Source organism: Drosophila suzukii, chromosome 2R, assembly GCF_043229965.1.
Source record: "Drosophila suzukii chromosome 2R, CBGP_Dsuzu_IsoJpt1.0, whole genome shotgun sequence".
Taxonomy (NCBI): Eukaryota; Metazoa; Arthropoda; class Insecta; order Diptera; family Drosophilidae; genus Drosophila; species Drosophila suzukii.
Genome location: NC_092081.1, coordinates 13,788,018 through 13,814,891, shown reverse-complemented (window position 1 = coordinate 13,814,891; position 26,874 = coordinate 13,788,018). Strand labels below are relative to the sequence as shown.

Genomic DNA, 26,874 nt, shown 5'->3' with positions numbered 1-26,874 from the left:
GAGTTGAGATAATACTCTCATGTATAAAGATGATATTTTAAATCAGTAAAGATTATTACTCAACATAAGCTCAAAGGTCTTTTTTTCTAGAAAATGAATTTTATGATATATCACGTCATTATTCTATTATTTTCTTTTTCCAAAACACCACTATTCTGATGATAATCAAAATCCGATCTGTATAACACTTTAATTTCGAGTTCGTACGAGTACTCTATCGCGATAATATCTTATTTTCCTTCTTTCTCTGCATCACAATCGCTCATTTCTTAAGGTTGAGGTCGTCGCCGTTGATTTTCCGGGACTCTGCAGGCGGCAGGATGATAAAATGGGCCGGGGGAAATGGGAAAACGGGTAGATGGGTGTACGTGGGTGGATGGGGAAAGTGGGCGGCGACTGTCAGTGGGACACTTGGCTGTCAATGGCAGTTGAGTTACGACAAAGCGAAAAATTGCATGGCAGACGCGCTTTCTTCGATGGATTCCATGACTGGTGGAATTTTTCACGCGTCACCTGTGGCAGATAGTGGTGCTCCCGCTGTCTCGCCCATCCCCCCCCCCCCCCCCCCCACTCGACGGGAAGTCCTCTTTCTTGGCCTTATATGCCCTAGGCCTATGGCGCTGAGTTGAACGAACTCCCCCTCAATCGATGTGCGTGTGCTGAGCCCATTGTTCGGGATATCAGATAGTACTATAGTACATATATCCCGGCACCGATGGCGTCTGTCAGGATAAGCCAGAAAAGGCAGCGGCAGGATAGGCCCAGCAGCCGCTTGACATTCATTTGATAACATTTTATTAGCATCAGACGACGGCGGCTATCTCCTGGCAGCACTTCACATTTCCGCAGGCAGACAGATGGAAACTACAATGATTGTCAGTCACAATAAATGCAAACAGTTGCCATGTCCATTATGTTTGGGGGGATTTGCAGGGGGCAGTGGGATATATCGGAACGATTCTGTCAGGTGCAAAGCCCTCTACGTGGCGGCGGCTAGTCACGTCTGCCACTCGTATTTATGAATGACACTCTGGTAACGTAACTATATTACGGGCGGTAAGGGGATTTACTATGTTCAAGTCCTGTGTGCAGGATAATGCGCTGCAATGGCTCTCATTCGGATCACTCCACCCCTGCAAGCCGATATGGCAATTGAAATCTCCTTTGAACTCGCCATTTGAATTGCACTGGCTTTCGAACATAGTGGCACTGTGCGGATATGGGTTTTTGTAACTTTGCAGCCCAAAGGAAATAATTAAACAGGAACGTTTACATTCAGGGCTGTAATTTTCAAATATCAACCACTTATTGGAAACTGCAGAGAATTGAAAGATAAAATCGCACAAGGTAAAAGATATTTTGTTTATTGGATAAACATCCCTCATGAAATGAAAATACAGTTTGCAAGCAAAATAAACATAGTACCTATAAGATTTAAACTCAGGCACTGTGAACTCGTTTCAAACTTAATTAGACTTCCATGAAAAAGCCATAGAGCAGAAAGAAATAAAAACCACTGTTAGTTTATTCTCAAAGATGGATAGAAGTCTTTGATATGAACTGTAGATACATATGTATCTGCATTTAAGCATATTTTGAAAATACCAATTTCTTCATTGTGATCTAGGTAACTAAATAACTTTGTACTTTTTTTTAGCTTTATTTATTTTTTGTTTGTGAGGTGCTTAAGATATATAAGATTAAGGCAATTGGTGAGCTAAAAAAACGGTGAACTATAGGCTTAAGGATAATACCAGAGTAAAATCATTATAACAAATTGAACCAAACTAATAACTTTTGAAGCAATTTTAAGAGAGCTGTGTTAAATTAAAATAATGCCCAACCTATTTAACATTTTTTCCAGCTTGCATGACACTAAAAGAAAACAGGAATATCTATTTATATGCATTTTTCAATGCGATTGCATTGCATGAAAATGTTCCTATTGTCCCCAGACATGTTCATTGAATCTCTTACAATAACATATTCCGCCAGGATCATATTTAGCTTTGTATGCAATTTCCAGATACTTGCAATGCCTTTGTCATTTTTTCGCTGCACAATGTACAGTCGGCTTGAATTACAACGTAAAAGGAAAACTATGCAGACTGCATTTGTCATTTCCAACCTCAATGTCTGAATTTTCGCCCAGAACCCAAACTCCATTGCTTTTGGGCTTTCTCATGTTTTGAAATAATTGGCATTTGACTTTTCGTAAACATTGGTTACCACTGCAATTGCTGGTCTTCAGCTATTTCATTAGAGGAAAATCTGCCTTTGTGGCTTAAGAACAAAGTCTGAAAATTGTTTTTAGCCAAGTGAAATTGTGGGGAAAATGTTTTGTGGTTCCTGGAGCGGATTGCGATTTATTTTGCTGATTAATTGAAATGCAGAGGTGGAATGGCAAGGTGGGTGTCGTGGCAATTTTGTAAACTCGCTGGGGCAACTAAGGCTTTGACCTTCGTTTTTGGGAGCGGAGCAACAAGGATTCGCAAGGATGCTTATGCGGGATGTTCGGTCGGAAAACGTAAACAAACACTTGTCCAAGGCTAGGTCGGGTTTTCGAGGGTTTTCCCGTGGTTATTTCTCCAGTGTCTACGAGCTTTTCGCATTGCGCAGAAGCGCTCTATTATCCACTGTTCCACCGTCTCATTTCTTTTTTGTTTGTCGAGCTTTCTGTGACGTCACAGGGACGCCGCCAAAAAGGACTCTTTAGCCAAATGCCAAGGACTCGAGCTCAGTGCCGTTCGAGAAATTCGCCAAGTGAGACGTTCCAAGCGCCGGAATTATCGCCTTATATCCTACGGATCCTCTCTGTTCAACCATCCATATCTCTCTCTTTCTCACATCTGAGAGTGTGTGCGTGGGCGCCTGTGTGTGTGGGTGTGAGTGTATAAAATCAACAAGAGCTTGGCCAAAAAACTTTCGACCAAAGCGTGTCCAACAAATTAGAAAGCCAGAAAAAAAATTTTTTTATAAATAAGAAAAACCGACATTGACTCCAACTTGGCCACGTGCAGTGCCCTGCTTGTTTTTCCTGTCCAAATCCAAGGTAAATTTTCCCAAAACAAACACCAAAGACACAGCATCGCCCAAAAAGAAAAAACAACAACAACAAAAGGGGGAAAAACAATTGAATTTTCCGGGAGGGGGAAAAACCACCGCCAGTGAAATTCGGTCAATATTTGTGCGAGTGTGCGTGAAAGTGGGAAATTTTTTGGCATTTTTATGCTGCTCCTTGTGTGCGCAAAAATAAAGAAAAATCCAATGGCGAAGCGAATAGGGAAAAATCTGTGTCAGTCACGAATTACGCACTATCTCACTGGGAATTTGGTACCCCTTGGGTTTTGTGAATGAATAATCAAAGTGCTTGCACATATTTTAAAACCGATTTGCGCCTGTGCAAATCTTTATTAAATTCCGAGTGGTGTTTTCACTAATGACAACACCATTAATTGCCGCCAGACACGACCGTCATTTAGCTGCACAGAGAGAAACTAGGATTAAATAAGAATTTCTTAAAAAATATAATAACTTATTAGAATAAAGAAAGATTTATTATTTATTATAAGTGAAAATGATAAATATAATATACCTATTAATAAACAATCTTAGTTCTCGGGTTTTTTTTATTTAGCTTACTTCAAGACAATATATCAATAAAAGGTACACAAAACATAATAAATAAAGAAATAAAATCAAAACTAATAATAATAAAGAATTTTAGATTTAGATTCCGTTACTGGTGATATATAAGAAAATATATACCATTTTCCAGAAAAAAATAGGCACGCCTATTTAAAAGAAATACATGACAATACAAATAATAGTAGAAAAACTGATGAAAAATAATAGTTTATATACAATTTTTAAGTAAGAAAGGCACATTTTTTAAGAAATACAATACGCTGCAAATGGTTATAGAGAAATTATTAATTTAAATTTCAGAACTGGTAAAAAAAAATAATTTATATTCGATTTCAAGTACAAAAGGGACTGCTTAAATATCAGTGGTTGCGGTTGGTTCCTTGTATTTTTCAAGAAATCAAAGCCATATGGGTCAAAAGTATGCCACCTGGCTGAATAAATCAAAAGGGGATGGCAACAAGCCGCGGGGGGTAGATGTTGCACATTACGTGAGTTTTTACCAAGACTATACGTTACGCATACGCCATGTGGCCCCCCAAAGGCTGCCAACAGTGCGTCGCGTAATAAATCGCACGACAATAACTCATGGTACACATGAGAAGGGGGTGGAAAAGGCGGGTTTTTGGGCCAAAAGAAGGGGTAAAGAGAGAGAATAAGGCCGGGTTGTGACCAGGAAAGTCGCAAACTGAAAGCTATTAAGGCAAACGACTTAAAGACTTTTTGCTACCCACCTCCGGAGACTTTCTTCCCCCCATTTTCCCATCCCTGCCAAAAGACACACACACACGCATCCGCTTCCTGCCACAAGGAAAAACAACGAAAACTCACTTAGCTGGCCTGCCTCAGCCTCTCTTTTAGCCAGACTCACTTGACATGCTCTTAATACCAAATAAAAACAAGAGCTCAAGGACGCTGAGGAAACACTCCGTTCCACTTTTGCACTGCCAGTAAGGCCACCTCCCGCTCAGCCACCCCGTCATGTGTAAATTTTTAATGTTGCCAAGACCCCCAAATGTAGGTTATCAAATTGTGTTCAAGTTGTCTTCGCCAAAAGCCCCCGGAGAAAAAGTTTTACAGGCGCCCCTCCGCTGCTGAAAAACATTTTAAATGATTTTGTTCTCGGCTCTCGGTTGTTTTTTTCACATTTCCATCTCTTGTGACCCCCCTGCCAATTGGGTCAAGCATTTACATTTCACGCCTAGCGAAAAACTCAGCCGGAACTACACTACACGCCCCATTCGCCATGTTAAACACGATCTGAATCGCCTGGCGGTAGCTGCATCTATTTAGCCAAATTAAAAACACAAATTCAACTGCGCTCTGCCGGCTGCCACTAATTAATTGCAAACTAAATGAGTTTCTCGGCATAAAACTTTATCCACAGCAAAGCTGATTGCTGTCAGTTTTGTGGCTGAAACAGAAGGGAAGTGCTGGCACTGTAGATTGCAGCGAAATCGCTTGGCAAACAAACCGAGGGGTCGGAGGTGGTCTGTGTGGCTACCCTTTTCTGGAGGAGCGGCCCTTGCACAATTTGTAATTTGCGTTGCTCACACACACTCCCCTCGCTCCATCGAAGTTTTCGGGCCGAGAAAGGAGGCAACCCGGCGAGTCATGCAGGAAATGAGGGCTTAAAGCTGGGGCAAAGGGGCCAACGCTCTGCATAAGTTCATGTCTTAAGAATGGAACCGTTTTAGAACATGGTAGAAAAAATGATCGAACAAACGTTTTTAAAAGATTATAATGATGCAAAATTAAAACAAGAAAGAACTCTATAGCCGACTTCCTCAACTATTAAATACTTCTTATTCAGCTAAAGGAAGTGCGAGCGAGATGGAGATAAGCATGCAACAAATCGGCTGTTTCCTAGATTGCACACTTTATCTGCTTATAACTTTTTAATGAATGGTCCGATTTGAACAATATTTTTCATGTGAAAGGGTACTGATAATCAGAACACAATACAAAATATTAGAATATATGGACGCTAGACAGGTTTTAGCGTTATGGGCTTTAGAATGGACGTGGCACTCTGCTTACTTTACGAGTGATGGGTATAAAAATATAAGAACTACATATTCATTTAAATCAAATAGTAAATGAATAGAGTTAAGAGGTTTTATACAAAAAATAAAATAATAACCTAATATAAATATATGTGCTTAATAAATTAATAAAATTTATAAAATATGATGACCATTTTTAGAAAGTTCAGTATGAAATTCATCTAGATACGATCGTATCACATTGATATGTTGGCCATCTTGCTTTTTTCTCTCCTTTTCTATTTCGGAGAGATTCGAATATTGCTGTCTTTTTCTAACCCGGAATAATTTTGGGCACCATTTCGTTTTTTGATTCTTTTTAGATGTGTGAGAATTTTCAAGAAGAGCAAAATGATATATATTAAATTTACCCTGCGAATATCAAATTGTTTCTTTTGTGTTTTGTTTTCGGTATAGATCTTGGAGATTCCAAACTTGTTTTTAACCCCAAATATAGTACGTTCTTTATCTTAAGCCAAGGCTTCAACAATTTTAAAGTGTTTTATAAAGATATCAGATTGCTGTTTTCTCTATATGAATCACCATGGCTATGAGTCACACCGTTGGATACGCAGAGGCAAATGAAGTTAGCCTTTCGGAAATAAAGTGTTCGCCTGCTGGTAATCCAATTGAACGGTGACGAGCGGAAGGCGTCCGTGCCCAGCTCAAATGGCCAGGACCTTAATGACTGATGTCAGGATGGCCAGGACGACCAGTCAGTCATCTCATTTGACTGGCCAGTGAGCCATTAAATTCCTCTTGGCGTGTGCGGTGTATTTGATTTCGACGACTGCCCGCGGCGTGAATCTGTTAATTCAACTTATTAATTTTCATTGAATTTTCCCCGCTTGCCAATGTCAATTGTCACCGAGTTGTGGCGCCCATCGGGGGGCCGCCCCTTTTGACATTATGGCCCATTTGGGGGCGGGGCTCGGTGGTCTGTGGTTAGTGTAATCAAGTCTGTTCGAATTATTTTGCTCAGCACAAATACTGCATTAATTTGCATGCATTTCGAATGTCAATTTTCAATCAATATGCCAAAGCTTATTGTCCAGTTGCTTGGCAAATTCATTTAAATATTTCCCTGCTCAAGTTTTTGATTTATTTTAATTTGAATCGAGTTTCAGGCTCCGGTGTATCGAATAAAATATTGATAAATATATTTATTGTATCATAGCTATTGGGGCAATAAATTCCAAATATTTTGCCTGATATTTGGAGAGTGTAAGCCACAAACGCACACATGGGACCCTAATAAAAACCAATTTATGAAGCATACTTCTAAGGGCAATCGCCCCATCTCATCCAACTTGGATGGCTTAGGACACACATTGAAAGCCCTAGAGTTTAATTGAATGCGAAGGCAACTGCATAAGCAGCGTCACCAGCAGGCCACAAATCAAATCAGTTGGGCGAAAACAGGTCAAGTGCTTAGCCTTAACACGTAGATGGCTAAAAACTGGGGGGATTCGGGAGCAAGATGCTCCTGGACAAAGGGAAAGCACTTAGTTGGCCAACAGCAACACGCTCCTTTGACTCGTGATATGTGTGTACCCAAACATTCGTCTGCTGACTTGCAGTTGAGTGCACATAATCGGTAGCTGGCTTTGAGTTAGGAATAGGAAGTTGGAAACCAGGAAACTCTACGAAAATGCTTTCAAAGCACCACCAAACCACCACCCACTTTCCACTTGACGAGTCCCCTGGGCGGCGGCTAATTTGCTCAGCTTCGACACAAATTGTAACTAATTTTAGGTGCTCAACTTTCTGCTTTCATTGCAATGCAAATTGCCGGACAACTTGGTCAAACTTAAAGCCCCCCAAAAGTTAAGTTATAAAAACGCAGTACGGGCAGTATGGTTCGAAAGTTGACAAGCGATTTTCCACAGCGAAACTATGTCGAAGGCAGACTTCGGAGAAAAGTGGAAGTTTGACAAGCGTTGCGACAGGCAAAACTTTCTAAGCGGAAAATGGTGTCTTCCCTACACAAAGGCAAATGTCTGAAGCATATGGAAATGAAAAATTTATAATAAAGTTGAAAAGTGCCCTTATACTTAAACAAAATGAAGGAATCCTAAGGGTTAATACACTTCACTTATTTAAAGATAATAAGGCTTATTTGCATATTGTAATAATACTCTTAAATCGAACGATTATGAAAATGGATAGCCTTTAAAATATTTGTTGGTTTTTCCAATCTTAGTTATTTTATTGCATTTCATTTGTGAATTTTGCCCCAAAACTGTGAAATAGTGCTGGCGTTGTTGGCCTCGTACAGGTGGTTCAACTTCCTGAGCAGCTTCTCCTGCTTGACCTCATCCTTGCGCACCTGTACCTTCTGGTGGTGATCGTTGAGGTTCCTCAGTCGTTTTGAGATCGCCATCGTCCGTTTCCTTACATGTTCGTCCATGTCGCGAGTGATACGATCCTGGGCCTCCTGCCAACTTCGGGTGGCCTGCCGGTGGTGCCGATCGGTGATCAGTGCCACTCGCGCCAAACGGACGGACAGCTGCTCCACCTTCTGCTCACCCAGCCAACTGCGCCGCTCCTCCGCCGCCCCCAAGCGCTGCTCCTGGGGGCGTGGCGGATAAGGACGGTACTTCCGGTGCAGACCGCTGGGTGGATCATTCCTCACAGGATCCTCGAGGTGCACATAAAACGCCGATTGGCTGGGACCATGCGAGTCAATGGGATTGCTCATAATTTGGAAAAGTCTATCGATTAATTTTTTGCCAAGGCCCAAAAGTTGAAGGACCAAAAAACCAGTGCTTACTAACTTCAAAAAAATATGTATGTGAACCTTATTTCGTGATTTAATCATAACTTTAACTAGGGTCTTAGAAGTAGAGACCAATTGGAACTTTGTACTGTTCAAATAAGCATATGATAATATATACCAGTTTACCATTAGGGGTTATTATAATTTTGCTTAGCTGTTTGTTTGAAGGAGATCTTTCCCACCCTATAAAGTATATACCATATATAAGTAATATGAATCTTCGCAAATCGTTTTTTTATTATCAGATTAAAAGTGATTGCAAATCGGACGATTATATCCTGTAGCTTCCATTACAATTATCAGTTAAATTAATCAATTATTATATATATGGAAGGGGTTTTTAAACTTATACCGGCTTTAAACCACTGAATAAATTAATTCAAGGAATGAAGTACAAGTTAAAAGTAGACTTACAGGATCAAATTATATATTAGCATACTTATAAGAACATTTTACTCGGTAACATTAAATATTACCTCACTTTTTGAATAATCTTTCATTAAAATTAGTAAATCCTGAAAGTTGGCCGCAATAGTTTCCAATTCAGGAAAGTACCGAGGTTCATATTAAAACAGACAACTTAAAAGGCATGTTAGCAGTATATTCGGTAGTTAAGAGGACCTCATCTATCTGCGGCCTGTCCGTGTCTGTGTGGAGCATAAATACCCATTCAGTTGGCCAACAACAGCGCAACCCCGCCAAACTTCATCTGTGCTCGTGGCACGGATGTAACGCAAAAGTTGCTTGTTATTATTATGATTAAAGTTTGTGCTGCTAGTGTGGCCCACACCGCATTGGTGTGGCTGCCACGCCCCCAAACCACCTGGCAGCGCCCCTTTATTTTACCACCTGACTCTGTTGCTTTAATATAAATGTTTGTGGTTTCGTCGTCAAGGTGCTTTGGAATCGGCTTTAAGCATGGGGTCGGTCGCTTCTGTTGGCCAAAGCCCGACATATATGTACAGTGTACACACATAGGTGCTCTATCGCTCGACCCCAAGCATCCATTCGGATCATGGGTTTCCGGGCGAGATTGTAAGAAAAAACATGAAGCCGAAACATGACCGCAACATATTTTCCTGGTCATCCTTTGTTGTAGTTGGTCTTAAAGCGGATTAAACTTAAAGTATTTGCGTGGCATACGGCTGGTTTTTGGGGGTTCAAGCTGGTAGAGTTATAAATATATGGCTAAAAAAAGAGAAACTTTATGAATATTTGCTAATGGACTTCTTTTTCAACGAAAAATCTGATGGATAACTGTTGAAAATGGGTTTCCATTGTTCACAGCATACTTTTATAAGTAATTTTAAAACTCCAGTGGTTTCTGTGGTGCACTATTATACCATTTACTTACCCCCAAGTGTACTTTGCCTTTTATTTCTGTTACGATTTCAAAACTGCATGTAATGACTTAGTTTTTGGTCAAATGGAAAAGTGCATGTCATGTCACCTTTGGTTTCCAAACAGTTAAAGTTACGAGTACCTTGTGGGGTAGTTTTGGTCCCAGTGTCACATGCTTCAAGCCCAGTTAACAGCTGTCACTCCGCCCCTCAGAGACTCCGAGTTGCGAGCTGTAATTTAACTTTTGCCTTAGGAACAGCTGGCTGAACAGACAACTGAAGCAGGAGAACTGCGAAGTGCAAACTGCGAACTGAGCGTTGACATGCAACGGCCACAAAAAAAGGAAAAAAGGAAAAACAAGTTCAAATGGAGGTTTATGGCTGGCGTTGGCCTACATGCAAACAACTAAGCCCGCCAGGGATTCAAACCCAAAGCTCTCAGTTTTTATGACCATTTCGTGGATAGACCCAAATTAGTTGGGCTACAGAAAAAAATCGTTGCATACCCCAAAGGCGCCGACTGAAAATTCTCCTTTTCTGTTTATTTACAGGACAACTCGTAATTGAATGGGAGTTTGAAGCGCGAGGAACTCAGAGGGACAGCCAGCTTAGCGTACGTATTCACCCGATCTCCACGTTTCTAGGGCTTAGCACAGAGAGTTCTTTGGGGGTTACGTATAAATCTTTATCCAGAATTTACTATCAGTATGCAAAGTTTAAAAGTTGAAAATAAGAGAGCATTTACTTAAAAATCAGATGATGGGAAGAAGTTGGTGAAGTTTCTAGTGTTTTGCAGTCAATTTATTAAAAATTTATAACTAACCTTAGATATATCTTAAATTTGGGTGCCTTAGGTATTACTAAGAAGTTTAATTCATTAAAAAGGTGTCTAAAAGTATGCAACAAGTAAAAAGTTCCCTTAGTTTTGGTATTGGAAATGATATTTTTGTATGTTTATTAAATATATGTTAAATTTTATTTTGGTTGTAATCATATTTATATTTTAAGATGGTTATATTCTAAATAATATATACTGCATACTTTTAGACACCTTTATTCACCGGTAAAGGTGTGATTTCTTGGGTTTTTTTAATCGAGTTGGTTTATAAGCGTTCCAAGAAACAATAAACTCCAACGAATTTAAACTAATTTTGTTATATTTTTTTCTCTGTGTAGTGCTACATAAGTCAGAATGTTTGAGCGTCGATTAGTTCAGATTGGTGGCAGTTGAAGCGCCAAGAAGAGGGAGAGCACAGGAACGTCCTTCCCGCCCACTCGCACGCCCCTTATTTGGTCGGTGGGCCAGTGTGTGTGTGCGCGCGTGTGTGTGTTAGCCATAGTGGTGCGTCAGTGTGTGTGCGATAGGTGCCCGCGTTGGTGGTGGTTAGCATGCAAATCAACGGTGTAGCTGCCGGACCCACGATGGCAGCCTCCGAGCCACCAGAGCCGCCGCCGCGCAACCCGGACCGCATAAACGCCTCGCTGCACAAGCTGGGTGAATCCGTAAGTACAATCCGTATGCACCACCCCCGCCCCCGCCCCCGCCCCCTTCCTCTGTCAGCCCCTTCCAGATACTCTTTCGAACCCCAACCATCCGCACCACCAATAAAAACGAAAACTCACTTGATGTTTAACCTAATTGGGCCTCATTCATTGCTTGCGAACAGATTGCATGCCCCAGGGGCCGCAAAGGCCCCATTGACCCACCTCACCACACTCCACTCCCCACTTTTTTGGCGCACCACTTCATCTTGCTCCACTGCTCTCGAGCAAAAACAAACTGAAATCTCGATAAAATTACCCATTCTGCATTCCTCATTGACTAATTGACATCTTTGGGCTGTACATATGTATCTCTCTTTTGCTATTCACCCCTTGCTATCTGAGTTTTGCTACTGCTAGGCTTACCATATCTATGCATTTCGTTTTCCTGATATTCCAAGAATTATTCGAGCCAAGAGCTGTTAATTTTAAAATGAATTTAAATCTTTAAGTTATAGTTAACATTAAATCGGATAAATATTAAAGAGCTAAACTATAAGTTCAAGTGCATCCACAGATAGCCATTAAAGTTTGGATAACTCTGAATAAATCCTAGTTTAAATAAAACAAATAATTGGCAGTATCTATAGGCTTTAAAACTCTGGAATGTATTTGTAAACTAAGAAAGAATTTTGAAAGTGGGCTTGGCATGGACACACGATATTTCTCCTTTTTCTAAGATTATATTCTCTCTCCTACGTGTTTAACTTAGTTTTCGAATGATTTAAGTAAAGCTTCATGGCATTTAAACCTTTGCAGAAAATCGCAAAGTCCCTGGACACTTCGGTGACGACGGGTCTGAAGGAGAAATCGGCTTCCGTGAACAACAACAAGCCCATAAGACCGCTGTTATCGCTGGACAGCTCGGTGACGGCCTCGACATCCTCGGGGGCCGCAGCAGGAGCAACAGGAGTTGCAGGATCGGGATCGGGGGGCGGAGGAGCGCCAGCAAAGCCGGCGCCTCTGGTGCTGACCTCCAAGCGAGACCTCACGCCCAGCAACGACAGCAGCTCCTCGCCGTCCAGTTCGAATGGCAGCAACCAGACGCTCACCCCACCCATGACCGCTGATAGCCAGCAGTTGCAGCACCTCCAGCACAGGAGTCCCTCGTATCCCGGCAAGGGGGACACCTTGCCCCCGGCAGCGGGAGTGCCCCACCAGCAGCAGCAACAGCAGCAGCAGCAGCAATTGCCGAATGGCACCGGCAGCAGCCACTGCAACAGCAACAGCAACAGCAGCAGCACTTGCAACTCCGGCAACGCCATGATCCATGCGAATAACTCGAATTTAATTGCCGCAGGTCACTTGGCCCAGGCAGCCGGCCCCGCCCACAACGCCCCCTCCAGCGGTAGTGCACTCAACGCGGGTAAGTGTGAGGGGAATGGGGAGTGGGGGAAGGGGGGCATCTGTATGTGAAAGGGGGATTGTGTACACGTGAAGAACAATGTTAAACAACAAACAAACAAAGAATCGGAGGGAGAAATGAGAAATATCCTTACCTTATTTTGAGATGGTTATTCCTGAAATGAATCTTAAGTGTTTTTATTATAAACAGTCCGTATTTTTAATAAAAAAAAATTCAAGCACTATTATTATTTTGCAATGTTTATCAGCTTTATCTTAACTTGAGATAGTTATTAAAAACATTAATCTTCTTCATTTTTTCACAAATACATCTTATACAAATTTTCCTCAGTAACTTTTAAAAGTTTTTTTAATTATAAACCCTTCCCGCTTTAATTGGAATTAAATAATTCCAAAATCTATTGATTATTTTACTTTGAAAAAAATTTTACGTTGGTTATCAGTTGATAAGTTGAAAAATCAGTTTGTATAACCTAGACTTTTTGGATACATTTATCTTAAATTTACAATTAAATGGTTTTTATTAACATCTTTCAGTTATCATCATCAGCATCAATATTAAATATTTATATTAAACAATCCAATTAAAGAAACAGTTAACATACAATTTACACTTATTGGTTAGCTTTCAATAGTTTTCCATCTCAAAAAATTTGTACCATAAATACTCAATATCACATATAGAGAAAATTCGGGTGCATGCAATTACGCCCAGTGAAATAATGCCTAAGCTTAGTTTTCTAAAATTATTTATAATTTGTTTTGTTTTTTATTCACTCACATGGAAGTGATTTACTGGACGTTTATACATGCACCCAGGAAATCCCATGATTGATGCTTGATTTAGGACTGTGTTTTTCTCCCGGTGTATGCAAATGCATTTGTAATGTGTAAACGCCGTGAAGCAGGGGGAGTTGCAATCAGCAGATTGCTGCGGGCAAATGAAAGGGGGAGGGGTATGGGGCAGGGGGGGGCAGGATCTTTGCGGCATGAATGAGCAAATGCTGGCCACTGTGGGAATGGCAAATGGGAACCGGCCAGAGAGGAATTAAATCAGCTTCCCTGATTGAATCCTTTCAACCTGTATGCTGTATGCTGATTTAATTCCTTCTCCCAGCTGCGTGAAATATTGAAGCAGAATTGTGCTGTTTTAATTTAATTGTTTAAGTATTTGACGGCACACAAAAGGGTTACAAAATTGAATGTTGTCCGTTGGCAGGGGAGAGATGGCAGGTTTCTAGTGGCAACCAGAAGTTAAGAGCCACAAGATTAAACTGGACAAAACAACAGGGCGGCGTCATGAAAAACCCACAGGATGAGGATAAGGAGCAAAAATTCTGGTATGAGATGTGTGCAGAGTGCCCTTTTTGCTGGCAGTCTTTTGGGTTGGCCAACGCATCGGATTATATCAGAATGGCAGAGTGATGTACACTTCAAAAATCTGACAAATGGATGGTAATGGCCCTCGTCCGTCCATTGGAACTGCAAGCACTATCTCCCCCAAACCAGGGTCCTTCGACCCATCACTTTGAGTGCTGCAGTTGGAAAGTCAACGAAGCAGATGGGCGGGGGTCATCCCAGGAAAGGTGAAAAAGTCGGTGGATGCCAAAGTGGTTGCGGTCGAGCTGAGTTTTCCAAACTTAAACGTTGAATATTAAACGGGCGGTGATTCAGCCACTTGAATTTTAGGACCTGAATAAAAGTAAACTCTTCAATTTGGCTGTGTGTTTATTTGGTAAACAATCCCCGACCATTCATTTCGTTTTGACCTCAATTCAAATATGCATTTTTTGTTGCTCTTAGTAATGATTTCATGCGTCGCATTAAATGCTAATTAAATTTTAATTTAAATCCTTGGCCATAAAATAAATCCATGTTGACAATCAATAAGTAAAAAAGCTGGTTAAAAAAGGTTGGAAAAAGTGCCATCCATTCACGGGGGAGATTTTTCCGTGTGTGTGAATAGCGATTATATTTCGGAATGTGTGTGCGCAATCAATTTAGGCTCATCATCAGTCATTCACATGGATGAACCGGTGACCTGGGCCTGCGGATTGAAAGCTATGGGAATAAATAGACAAGCAAATTGTTCATATCGTAAATGCATTCCTACAAACTCATTGTTTTCGCCATTTCTCGTTGACTCGTTTGCATTTAGATTAATGTTCCGAAAATCAATATTAATTCATTTCCATGTTCTACTGCAATAATTGTTGTTTATTTACATTTCAATCCTATTTGTCCATTTTCGGTGAGAGAAAATCTAATTTCGAGTCCTGCACGCCCCCCTAATTTCCCACACCATATACGTATATATATACATCAGTCTGTCCGAAGTATTGAACCACTCACGCATACCCAACAGCCCCATTACCATTATCATCATTGTTCTTAAACTTGCTATAGCTGTTGTGGTCGTTGTTTGCCATTGCTGTTTATTTGTTTTGTTTGGAACTACTTATTGGGTCAACCCGAATATGTTGTTTGCCTACCCAGAACTCCTAACCCCTCATCCACCTGTCAGCCTAGCCCCGAAAAACCCTCTATATCTATGTATCTGTATCTGAACAATGCCCCCCATCCAGTCGACAAGCGAAATGCCAACTTATCGGAGCCGGATCAGGAGTCGTCCTCGAAACCGAAACTGAATGTAAATCCGGGTCTGAGCCCATCGGTGGCCCTGGGAGCCCCGCACTCACCCACCTCCGCCGCCTCGGCGGCCTTGCTCCTCCTCGAGTCCTGCGATGGTAATCGCAACGACGAGTCAAGGTTCCATCACCTGCATTCCGCCAAAGCTCCCCCCCGTCCAGGTAAGTCGATCAATCTATGTGCTGTTCCCAACCCTCAACCCCCTCATTTTTCGCTTTCATCTCAATTTCCGCTCTGTATTTTTAATTGAAGCAGCAGCAATCACACTTAGCCCGCATCCCCAAAAACCAACCCAGTTTCATATTCCCATATAGATGTACTATATATGCATGCAGTTTTACCCACAAAGTAGTTGCACTTGATCCCCATTCATCCGCTTAGTGCCTGCCGATTCATTGCTCTGGCCTGGTTAACTTATAATTGCACTGGATTTTGGTTCGCCTGCAAAACTTTCAATGTGCTTTCTGTTTTCAGCCCTGAGTTCTCATTTTGCATATTAAATGCCATCTGGTGCGCCTTAGTTTCCATAAGTTCCAAAATTTCTTTAGTTCCTTTCTGATTTCTTTGCCAAAGAAACTGGGCGGGGAAAATGTGTAAAAAAATTACAGCGAATCGGAAGTGGTAGTGGGTGGCTAGAGGTCGACATAAATGCTAATTATGAGTAGAATATCGATGAGCAGGCATGCAAGCGAGTAGTTGCTGCACAAGTGGCAAGCGACCCAGAACTTCACAATCTGGGTCGCGTTGAGAGCTTTGATAAAGGTTTCAGAATCCAATTCAATATAAATTTTAGCATAACATCACTTAACTGAAGCTTATATTAAACATTTAGAATCAGATAAAACTGCATAGATGTAAGATTAAGTGTATTTTTCAACAGATTTGAAGTATTTTCACAACAATATTAAACTTTAAGCTATGAAATGGTGTGTGTGCCAATCTATATTGGCCGTTAACATAAAATTATTTATATAAATTAAAATTAAGCCTTATTTTCACTATTTTTATGATACATTAAATATTAAATGAATTCAAAAACTTATTTTTTTTGATGGTAAGGCGTTGCGCAATGGTCTCGAAATTCCATTAAAAAGAACTCATACGACATGTATGCTATATATAATTCATACGACATGTATGCTATATAGAATATCTTACCAAGAAATGTATCTCTCAGCTACAAAAAGGGACCGCTCTATTGTACCTAACTTTATTGGGAAAATTTAATATTTTTGACTAATAGAAAATATAAGCTTGAATTCCTGGCTTGCATACCTGCTACGATCACCGCTTTTCCGCAGCTTGGTAGCTGTAGCTAAAAATCCCTGACCAAGGGTTTACTTATTTTAGCCCATTTAAAAACTGATTTTGTTTACAGAAGCTGCCATGAAGCTGCGTGAGGAGAACGATCGCCTTAATGCCGAACTGCTCCGGCTGAGGCGACTGCTCGAGCTCTCCACAGATGGAGCAGTGGGTGGAGTGGACACCACTCCCGAAATGGATGCAGTGACCAACTCATCCGCCGAGGGATCGGCTGCCAAGGAGCGCATCGAGCGACTGGAATCGGAGCTCAGGTCGGTGAAGAACCAGCTCTTGACCATGCGGCTGGAGCGGAAGAAGCTGCGAACGGACAAATCCGATCTTCTGGGTCAGGTGAAACAGCTGTGCGCCTCGCTGCAGGAAAAGGAGCAGGAGCTGCGTGACTTCATACGGAACTACCAGGAGCGGGTGAGGGAGACGGAGACGACGAATGCCAAGATTTCAGGGGACCGGGATCGGGAGCGTTTCCAGCTGCTCAAGCAGGCCCGCGATGAGGCGGAGAGATCGCTAGCCTTGGCCCAGCAGCTTTCGGCCAGGGATTTGCAGCTCCAGAGGCTGCAGGAGCAGCTGCAGGAGGCCCGCCGCCAGTTGACAGGATGCCTCTCAGACCAGGAGAGCCTGCACTCCTTTGCCCCACTGACTCCTCCATCGGCTGCCTCGGGAATGCTCAGCCAGATGGCCGCCGCCTCAGGAATGGGCGGTGGATTGGCCGGGATGCGGGGTACCGCCGAGGACAGTGGGCGTGGCAACTCGTTGTCCGCCTTCAGTGGCAGTTTGAGTGGCGGGTCAGGAGCCACGGCCGGGGATCGCAATTCCTGCTCCAATGACTCGGGTCTGAGGAACAGCAGCGATCGGGAGAGCACTGGCGGAGAACTGAACTTTAGCGATGGCACCTGCGACAACGGACCCTGCATCACGGTCGATCCGGACAGCATCTCACTCGTGTCCAGCCAGAACATGTACCAATGTGAGTAATACGGTTTTAAGGGATCCAAATCCAATGTTATCACATTCTTTATATCAGTTGGCACGCCCAAGGAACGCAGCCCCACATTGTCACCCCTCAACTCGGCAGCCTACTCAAGGTATTTTTATAACACTATACTGTAGTATCCTCTAATTTTCAAAACATTAGCAACATATTTTAAATCACAAGAAAATAGTATGGGTTTTAGTGTCAAGGTTTCTTAAATCTTAGAGGGACTATTCTTCATTTTTACTTTAAGCTACATACAACTTTTTAATTGCTCAACTCTATTTATATATTTTCTAAGTTTCAAAGTTTATTTAATTTTTCCTAAGTTCAATGAAGGAAATAAAACTAGCCTAGGGCCTAAATGTGACCACAAAGTTATTAATTAAATCTATGGCTATTGTTTATTTACACATCCCAGCTAACCTCATACTCATAGGCAATAGGCTTTAGTTTATGAAATGTGTTATTTGCATTGCAAATCATCAACTGAAAAATGTTTTACACAATGTTTTTAATTTAATCTACGCCATTTCCCGGCTTTAATTAATTCCGTGTGGACAACAAATACTGAAACCAAATTTAATGATAAATCTATCTGGATCTGAGTTACATGACACGCTTATTATGATTTTTGCACAGACTTTTATTTGCATACGGGGATTTTGTAAAATTTGAACATTGATAAATTTCTTTTTAGGATAATTGTAAACTACATTTACATTGTAAATTATCTTAAATAGGCATTTGAAAGTATAAATGTGTTTCCATCCCAACAGATCCGTGGAGCAGTTGGGCTCACCTGTGGACCCCGAAGGACCAGGAGGCGGCGCTATCAGTAGAAAGTTTGCCAACGCAAGTAAAAGTGGACCGCTGGGCGCCCGGAATGGACGCGGCGGTACTTGGGGAAGTATATCCAGGGTTTTTGCCCGCTCCCGGAATAAGAGCAAGGCCCTATCCGCCGATGGAGTGACTGAATGTGAGTGAAAATGTTAAAATGTAATATTGAGAATCTATAAAAGATAAGTGCTTTCTATTATATTGATTATTTCTAACATATTGTTTGTAATACCTTCAGTATATTATAATTAAATATCATGGTATATGATATGATATATGATATGATATATGCATATATTATGAGTTCTAGTGAGGCGGCTAATATTCAAAGCCGTTTAAGTGTAATCTATTACACTTGTTATTATTATTATTATTGTTAAAACTTAATATTGACAATCTATAAAAGATAAATGGTTTCTATTATATTGTTTATTTTTAACATATTGTACCTTCAGTATATTATAATTAAATATCATGGTATATGATATGATATATGGTATGATATATGCTTATATTATGAGTTCTAGTCAGGCGGTTAATATTTAAAGCCGTTTAAGTGTAATCTATTACATTTCATTATGATGTATCTAATAGGTACTACCTATAGCTGATTTAAAAATCTTTAATTTTTATATTTTTTTATTAACGATACTGTTTTTTAAATCAGAATAGTTGGTAAGGGATCACGTATTGATAGTTTAAAATCAGAATAATTTAAAGAATGGATTTGACAAAATACAAATTATGAAGATAAGTTATCTGTACAACGAATGATGATTTTGGTATCCCCTCCAGATGCCGACTACTCGTGGAACCCCCTGACAGAGGAGGGCTACGCCGAGAAGCTGCGCCTGCTGCGGGAGGCCTCCCAGCTGCCCATCGACCGCTGGCGGGCCACCCAGGTGCTCGCCTGGCTGGAGGTGGCCCTGGGAATGCCCCAGTACAGCGCCAGGTGCGCCGAGAACGTGAAGAGTGGCAAGGTGCTGCTGGAGCTGAACGACGTGGAACTGGAGGCGGGCCTGGGCCTCGCCCACCCGATGCACCGCAAGAAGCTGCGGCTGGCCATCGAGGAGCAGCGGCGGCCGGAGATGGTCCGCTACCCGCTGATCACGCAGCTGGGCCACACCTGGGTGGCCACCGAGTGGCTGCCGGACATCGGACTGCCCCAGTACGCGGAGCCCTTCGTGCAGTCCCTCGTCGACGCCCGGATGCTGGACACGCTCTCCAAGAAGGAGCTCGAGAAATTCCTGGGCGTCACGCGGAAGTTCCACCAGGCCAGCATTGTTCACGGTAAGGTTTAAGGTTTATTTCTGCCATATTTATTTTAGGTCATTAATGCTCACATGCATTTTACTTATGTAGTAGACTACAGCTTGAGGTTTTTAGTACGCAACCAGCATAAGGTTTTATCAGCAGGTCTAAGTTAAAGCACCCACACTCTCATATTTCAGAAACATAATTAAGATAACGAACTTTGAACAGGAAAGCCAACGAACTAAAGGCCGCTCATCTCTCGTCTCGTTTGCCGAAATAGCTTAAAAGGAGCCATCTATAACTCATTATGAGAATTTCCTATTCCTTTATGAGTTTTTCGGTGTCTCAAAATGAGAATATTTATTCTCAAGTTGCAAATTGAAGAGCACACTTCCTTAAATTGAGAATTTTCTGATCAATTCACGTCTTTTTCCTTTAAAATGAGTTTAACTTTTGTCAATATGAGTTTTTTCCCCAAATTTTTTACTTAAATTAAAAACATCCTTAAATTGAGAAAACAAATACTCAATTTGAGAACGTCGTTATTTTGCTTATGTACATTTTCTAAGGATTTTATTCCTAGGATTATGTACCTTTTAACTTTTGTATGTAAACTTATTGAAATATACAACCTTGTCATAATTTACTTACTGGAACATCATATTTATCTTTACTTTTACTTTCTTTTAAAGAATTAAGATAATAATATTGATTATATTATAATATATATTATAATGTTAAAAATATGTGATTCAAAATAATAAAGACTTAAGATGAAGGATAATTAAAGTCTACAAAAGATTTATACATATATAGAGATAGTAGTTATGGTTCCCTCTCTTGGTGTACCTTTTAACCTAATCAAAAGCGCATTCCATTCCCTGCTCCTCGACAGGCATCCACGTGTTGCGCATCGTGAAGTACGACCGACAGACGCTGGCCATGAGACGGGTGCAATCGGAGACGGTGGACACGGACCCCATTGTGTGGACGAACCAGCGCTTCATCCGCTGGGTGCGATCCATCGACCTGGGCGAGTACGCCGACAATCTGAAGGGTGCGTGTGCCATATCGATTGCTCTTTGATTATGCCATTCAGAGCGGCAATTAAGGGGGCTTCTCTGACCCGTTCTAATCTCGTTTCCACCCATCGCTAACCCACCTGCAGATAGCGGCGTGCACGGCGGCCTTGTGGTACTGGAACCATCCTTCTCCGGCGATACCATGGCCACCGCCCTGGGCATTCCCCCCTCGAAGAACATAATACGGCGACATCTCAACACGGAATTCGATGCCCTCATTTTGCCCGCACGGTGAGTTTTTAAGGGCCCAGAGACCCACAAAGACCCTCTAGATATCTCTGTGCGTGCGTGTGTGTCTGTGAGTTGTGAGTGTCCTATGTGTACTGTGTGTGTGTGAGTGTGTGTCCCGTGTGTGAGTGTCCTTTGTGTAATCCCCCGGGTTTGACATGTGAATTGTGAAAACATGAATATGTAGCGTAATACAGCGTTTTGATTAGAGTTGTCTTTTGTTTTGATTGAGTTATTGCCGTTTTGTATTCCAATCCCCAACCCCCCCAGTTTATATAACCATCCTGTTAACTGTTTTCGTTGTGAGTTTGTGTTTATTTTTGCACCTTCGTTAAGACCATATCGGTTACAGAGTGATTTTTTGGTTGGAGTTTGCTAGCAGGAAGTATTGCGTCACTGTGGGAGCTCTTTAGGCTTCAATTCATCACTCGTATAACCGTCATCATCATCCGAAACATACACTCATCATTCACATTCATTCATACTCACCTATGGCTTTTATATATTTAGTGCTTAGATCATTTGTTTATAAGCTGCTTCTTATGTGCATACCATCCATCTATCTTCTTCCACAACCCCCAATGAAATGTGGCTGCAGAAATGCCAACTTCTCGACTCATTAGATGTCATATCATGCGATGTCATATCTGTATCTAAATCTGTCTACTCGTGCATAAGTATGTAAAGGTCTTCAGCCTGTAAACTTAGATAATAATGTACTTTGTTTCGTTGTTGATCATGTGAACGTGTCTTAGACGATCTGTTAAGTAAAATAAAACCGCCCCATAAAGCGAATCGCACTAATGGCGGCCCTTGTGGCCATTATTCTCTCTCTTTTCTTTCCCAACCAATATCTCGATACATGTTTATTTGTATTTTCTATATCCGAAATGCAGATATCTTATTTACTGTCAAATGGAAGAATTTCAAATGGAAGCCTCTAGGCAATTGGCCAAATTGCAGGGCCACTAAATAATCCGCACGAACCAAAGAACAAGATAACGAAAACGAATTATAATCAAAAATCAAACGGGATTCATATTGATTTGTTTAGCCAAGCTGATGAAGATGATACGATAATAACTATAGGGAGAGAACAATAACTGGAGCAGAGCGCTAGTATTTCGTCATTACGAATAGTTGATAGATTCACCCCAGAATAGCATTCGAGCATTCGATCCGTAGCAGTACATGTAATCATACCACAGTATTATTAAGTGCTTTAGGCATCGAACTAGGAACGCACACAAGAACAACAAAAAAACCAGTGTCCAAGCTTTGCATATCCGATATCGATATTATAACGATACACTCCCCGAGGAGCGCTTAACGTTGCATTTACTCAGATTGATATAGATGTCAAGCATTTAATGTAGTAGATCCGTATAATTAGGGCTTCTTGTCAATGTAATTTAAGAAAAGCGATATAGTATTTCAGATATTAACAATTGTTATGCCTAAGATAGAGCATTGCGAATGCCAACACACACCCTTCCACACGAGCGTCTTTCGTCACTAGGCCGGAACACCCAAGTTCTCTGTGATACAGGAGCTGTTTTCTGAGCTCGGTTAGACAGCCACCAAACGCACAATGGAACCTAAAAGACCAATTACATAACCACACACTCGCACACGAGTCCATGAACACATACACATCTACATTTCCGTGGTTAGATGATATAGTCAATGTTTTGGTGTTGCATACTGTGAAGCGTTTTGAATGAGTTTTGCCCTGCGGTATCGAGCCATGCTCTTCCGAATCTCTACAATATATTGTTTTCCAGTGTTTTCGGTGCTTTAAAGTGTGCACTCAATTGTTTTATTTTGATTGACATGGTTTGCTTATGGTTGCGTATAGCTGCGCAATATATTTTGTTGCATACTTTTTAGCACTTAAAAATGTTGATTTTGTGGTTCTAGAGATTTGACCGCAGGGTAACACCCCTAAGTTAATTTCCTTAAGAAGTCGTTAATTTGGTTTTGCAATTTTGCAACTACAGTGTCAATTGTAAGTAAAACTTGCTTACTAAGTAGCCTATCTCTCTCTATTTCTCACACACCCACACACTCAAAAAAACATACGCAGACACTCGAAAACAAGTTCTATGTATGTGTTATCAATGTTTTTAAGTAGCTTGAACTAGTCTTACCGTTGTCATCTTACTAAGTACCACTGCATACAAATACCTTATCGATACTATGTGTGATTGGAATTCTAAGGCTTACAAAATCAAAAAGACATATATTATGGCTGCTGGTTTCGTGTCTGTTAGCAATGCTATCCTTACTTTACTTTTAACGTTACTTTTCCTTTCCTTACTATTTTTTCGGGGGTTTTACGCTCACCATATAGATCTTTGATTTCCTTGTTGTTTTACGCTACGTGTAGTTAAATACGAAACAAATTAAACGTAACTCTCCAAACATTGATTAACCAGATTCTTTCGTCTTTGTCCCGTTTCTTTTTCCATCTTTCCTATATATTTGATCCACTCTCTTTTGCTTTCACATCCGTATGTTTGCTCTTCAATTTCGTAATTTGGTAATCGAATCGACGGCTTGTTGTTGTTGCTAACTCTGCTTGATTGTCTAAACACGATTACCAACACAACGACAACATTACCGACAACAACTCAACAACAACTCAACAACAACCAATCAACAACTACTCAACAACACCCCAATGAAACCACCTTCTGTGTGTGTATGTGTGCCTGCCTTGCCTGCTCTCTCGCTCTCTCTCTGTCTCTGTCTCTATATTGCTATCTCTGCCGCTCTGCCTGACCGCCCGCACTCCATACTCCGAATTCCGAATCCGAATTCCAATCTCCAAAACTCAACACTCCCGTTATCTGCCGTCTGTGTCCTGTCTTTAATGTGCTGCCTGCCTGCCTGCCTATGAAAATCGAATATACATGCACACCCAAACCCATCTACAACATGATATATGTATACGCCCCGAAAAACAACCCACTCACGACCACACACATACACACGCATACGACCTATGCAAAAATTCGCAAATCGAAATTGCCATGTTTGTTGTGTAGAGCGACTCTGGGTCAGGGCATCCGTTCCGGTTGCGGCGTAGTGCCTCTAACGGGACCCGGCGGACTGCAGCACTATGCCACAACAGATCGCCGCTCGAGCGGCAACCTCAGGGTAAGTACTTCTTACGACTCGCATATCATACCTATAGTTATAGCCCATTAAGTCCTGAATATTATAATCCAATGCTAGCCAACGATATATTATTACTGCGTCCTTAGCCTGAATTGAGGTGAAGCTTTTGTTGTCTCTCGGTGTCTATGGCATAAATTATTTAAATCCCTAAGAGGCCTCAGCTAGAAAGTGTTTTCATCTCACTGAAAGCCTGTTTTGTGGTTTCTAACTTTCACAGGCTTTCATCGAAATTGGAAATTCAATTTATTGTGGTTTCATTTTTTAGGGTGCCTACAAGTAGGTGATATATTTCAGTTCAGAGAGGTGATAAAAAAACTTGAAAATTTGGTTATGGACTTGGAAAAATATTTCACAGCATACTTTTAGACACCTTAAAATAAAGAATTGATTTCTAATTATCAAAAATATGAAAGTACATTGTTTATACGTAGAAACCTTATACTCATTACAACTTACACAGGTACTTTTTGATTTTCTAATATTTTTCTTTAACCATTTTATCATATTAGCATGTTAATGAACCCATATTAAAAATACTAACTACTATTTAATAATACAAATTTAGAAAAGTTATTAACAATTTAGCCATCTAGCGACACCAAGAGTTTCACGGCGGTTTCAAATCGATTAGTTCTGTAGGCGATAAACTAAAACCTGGTTGAGCCAATCGAAAACATTAAAATTTTGTTTCTTTCATTTCGTGTACCAAACAGATTTCGGCATGGAAAGGATCTCAGGTGAGTTGGCATTTCGAGAACCCATAGAACCTATTGTAATACTGGTATTTCTCCCTGCAGAGCTCCCTTTCTAAAGCCTTTCGGTTTAACAGCAAACCCCATCGCACTGGGGACCGCAGTTCCTTTGGGAACTCCACCTCCCCAACGCCTTCGTACAGCAGCAGCGAGGGTGGCGGAGGAATATACGCAACCATAGGCCACCAGTATCCAAATCCGCACACGAATCCCCAGCAGCAGCACTACCACCACTTCCTGCCGCCGCCGACGACGGCTCCGCCGCCGATCCCCTCGGCCGGTGGCATCTACAGTCATGGTCCACCGCCTGGTCATCGAGTGAGCGCCCCGCCCGTGGGAGGAGTTCTGGATGCGGGACTGTCTGACCCACAGATGCTGTACGAGCAGAGTCGGCGGCGTGTGAAGAGCATCAGCGACATTGGGGCCTCTACGAGTGCGGGCAGCGTGGGAGCTTGCAGCCTGGGGGGCATATCGGCCTCCTCGGAGTCCCCAGAATAAGAGTGAAAAGCTAGCTAGATAGAATGTAAACCAACACTACCAAAGATACTCAGCTGTATTCCCGCATGAAAGTCAAATACCATCCTTTTCCTCTTCCCAGAATCCCATCAATTAACCTTCCCAGCTGCATTTGAGCTTAGATTCTATAGGCAAACTCAATTATATTCAAGTCAGTGTCAGACCCACCTACAAGATACAAGCATTCAGCAGATACAGATACATATGCGTCAAGTAATACAAAGTAAGCGAGTAATCATTTGATCAAATCAGATAGAACTACGAACTATATGCTAAACGTAATTAACGACATTAATATATTGTGTAGACTAAGCTCTACACGCAGGCTAAAAAGAATGAACGAATCAAACACTCCACCCCAAAACTCAAATCAACTGGAATAGTTTAATCAATCGCGTATATGTAATTCTAATTGTAATTGTAACTGTAAAGTTAGTTCTAAACCGAGTTAATATTGAGAGGCACATTGAGTGGAAATACTACCTATACTCACAGAATGATGAGCTGATGCAGACACTGGAGATGCGATTGCAATTTAGATAAATTGAAATTATTTTGTAACCGAAACTATCGTAGCTAAGCAAATGGAAACGGAAAACTATTGAATTAAATTTGATAAGCCGCAAACGGCGGTACTTTGTAAATTACGGTAAGCCCTAAGCAACGTTTAATATCGCATGGTAATGGTAAAAAAAAAGAAAGAAAAAAAAACCAAAACAGAAACCGAATCAAATATAAGGTAATTACAAACGCACCCCCCAAAAACCCTCGCACAACCAAAGAAAGTCAGTCAGCCCGCTTTAGCCGCCAATCTATCAGTATCAAAGAATCCCCGAAAGCGTCAGGGTATAATTAAGCTGACCAATTTAACTCTAGACCTATGACGAACAAGAACTATCGAATAAACCAATGATCAAAACTCTGTTGTAAACGTTAGCCTTTTTATTGTGTTCGGGGGAGATCCCGCCCGCTAGATGAGCAGGACCTCAACATATTGCATTTTCTCAACTCCAAAACATTTCACCTTCACCGAGAGTCGATGTGAATCCTGTGTCTTTTGTGGTTCGGTGCATCTCCGAGGAGGTTTGTCCATCTCCTTCTCCATCTCCTCCATGCGATCGGATTGCTAACGTCGATCGCTGTCATTATCGTTCCGAGGACGTCGAGTTGTATGCGGACGACCCTTGGGTTCCGGATTGGGTTCGGCCATTGTCAGGGTGCCCAGGCTACTGATGAGTCCGAGGATTCCGAATACCAGAAACAAACTAAGCCACTTCATCTCGCGATGTCTACTAATCACCAGTCGTATGCAAACTGCTGACCGATCCGTCGGGAATCGAACGTTTTATGGTCTGGCGCCC

General features: G+C 41.4%; 3 protein-coding genes across 11 annotated transcripts in view; 1 reads left to right on the top strand and 2 right to left on the bottom strand.

The window, feature by feature from the left end:
• Window positions 1-26,444, top strand: part of Liprin-gamma (liprin protein kazrin) — a 45,629-nt gene extending 19,185 nt beyond the window's left edge. For 4 of the 9 annotated variants that reach the window (XM_036813374.3, XM_036813373.3, XM_036813371.3 and 1 more), the window contains 13 exons: window positions 10,361-10,422; window positions 10,986-11,312; window positions 12,111-12,717; window positions 15,302-15,526; window positions 16,744-17,652; window positions 17,710-17,770; window positions 18,438-18,637; window positions 19,294-19,788; window positions 20,648-20,809; window positions 20,921-21,065; window positions 24,113-24,224; window positions 24,959-24,982; window positions 25,043-26,444. In XM_036813374.3, coding sequence (XP_036669269.3) covers window positions 11,199-11,312; window positions 12,111-12,717; window positions 15,302-15,526; window positions 16,744-17,652; window positions 17,710-17,770; window positions 18,438-18,637; window positions 19,294-19,788; window positions 20,648-20,809; window positions 20,921-21,065; window positions 24,113-24,224; window positions 24,959-24,982; window positions 25,043-25,495 — 3,507 coding nt within the window. In that variant the 5' untranslated portion in view covers window positions 10,361-10,422; window positions 10,986-11,198 and the 3' untranslated portion in view covers window positions 25,496-26,444. Of the gene's footprint in view, window positions 1-2,747; window positions 3,053-10,360; window positions 10,423-10,985; window positions 11,313-12,110; window positions 12,718-15,301; window positions 15,527-16,743; window positions 17,653-17,709; window positions 17,771-18,437; window positions 18,638-19,293; window positions 19,789-20,647; window positions 20,810-20,920; window positions 21,066-21,958; window positions 24,225-24,958; window positions 24,983-25,042 lie in introns of those variants that run through there. The other 5 variants (XM_036813375.3, XM_036813378.3, XM_065863648.2 and 2 more) reach the window with 5 other exon arrangements.
• Window positions 7,882-8,469, bottom strand: LOC108009389 (uncharacterized). Its single transcript, XM_017073699.4, has one exon. It carries the CDS (start codon window positions 8,389-8,391, stop codon window positions 7,909-7,911), a length of 483 nt encoding a protein of 160 aa, XP_016929188.3. The 5' UTR covers window positions 8,392-8,469; the 3' UTR covers window positions 7,882-7,908.
• On the bottom strand, window positions 26,434-26,843 carry LOC108009390 (uncharacterized). Its single transcript, XM_017073700.4, has one exon. The coding sequence runs from the start codon at window positions 26,790-26,792 to the stop codon at window positions 26,640-26,642; it is 153 nt and encodes a 50-aa protein (XP_016929189.2). The 5' UTR covers window positions 26,793-26,843; the 3' UTR covers window positions 26,434-26,639.
• Between the last annotated feature and the right edge of the window lie 31 nt (window positions 26,844-26,874).

Excerpts from the sequence above, each read along its gene's own strand:
- LOC108009389 (XM_017073699.4), bottom strand. The coding sequence starts at position 8,391 with ATGAGCAATCCCATTGACTCGCATGGTCCCAGCCAATCGGCGTTTTAT.
- LOC108009390 (XM_017073700.4), bottom strand. The coding sequence starts at position 26,792 with ATGAAGTGGCTTAGTTTGTTTCTGGTATTCGGAATCCTCGGACTCATC.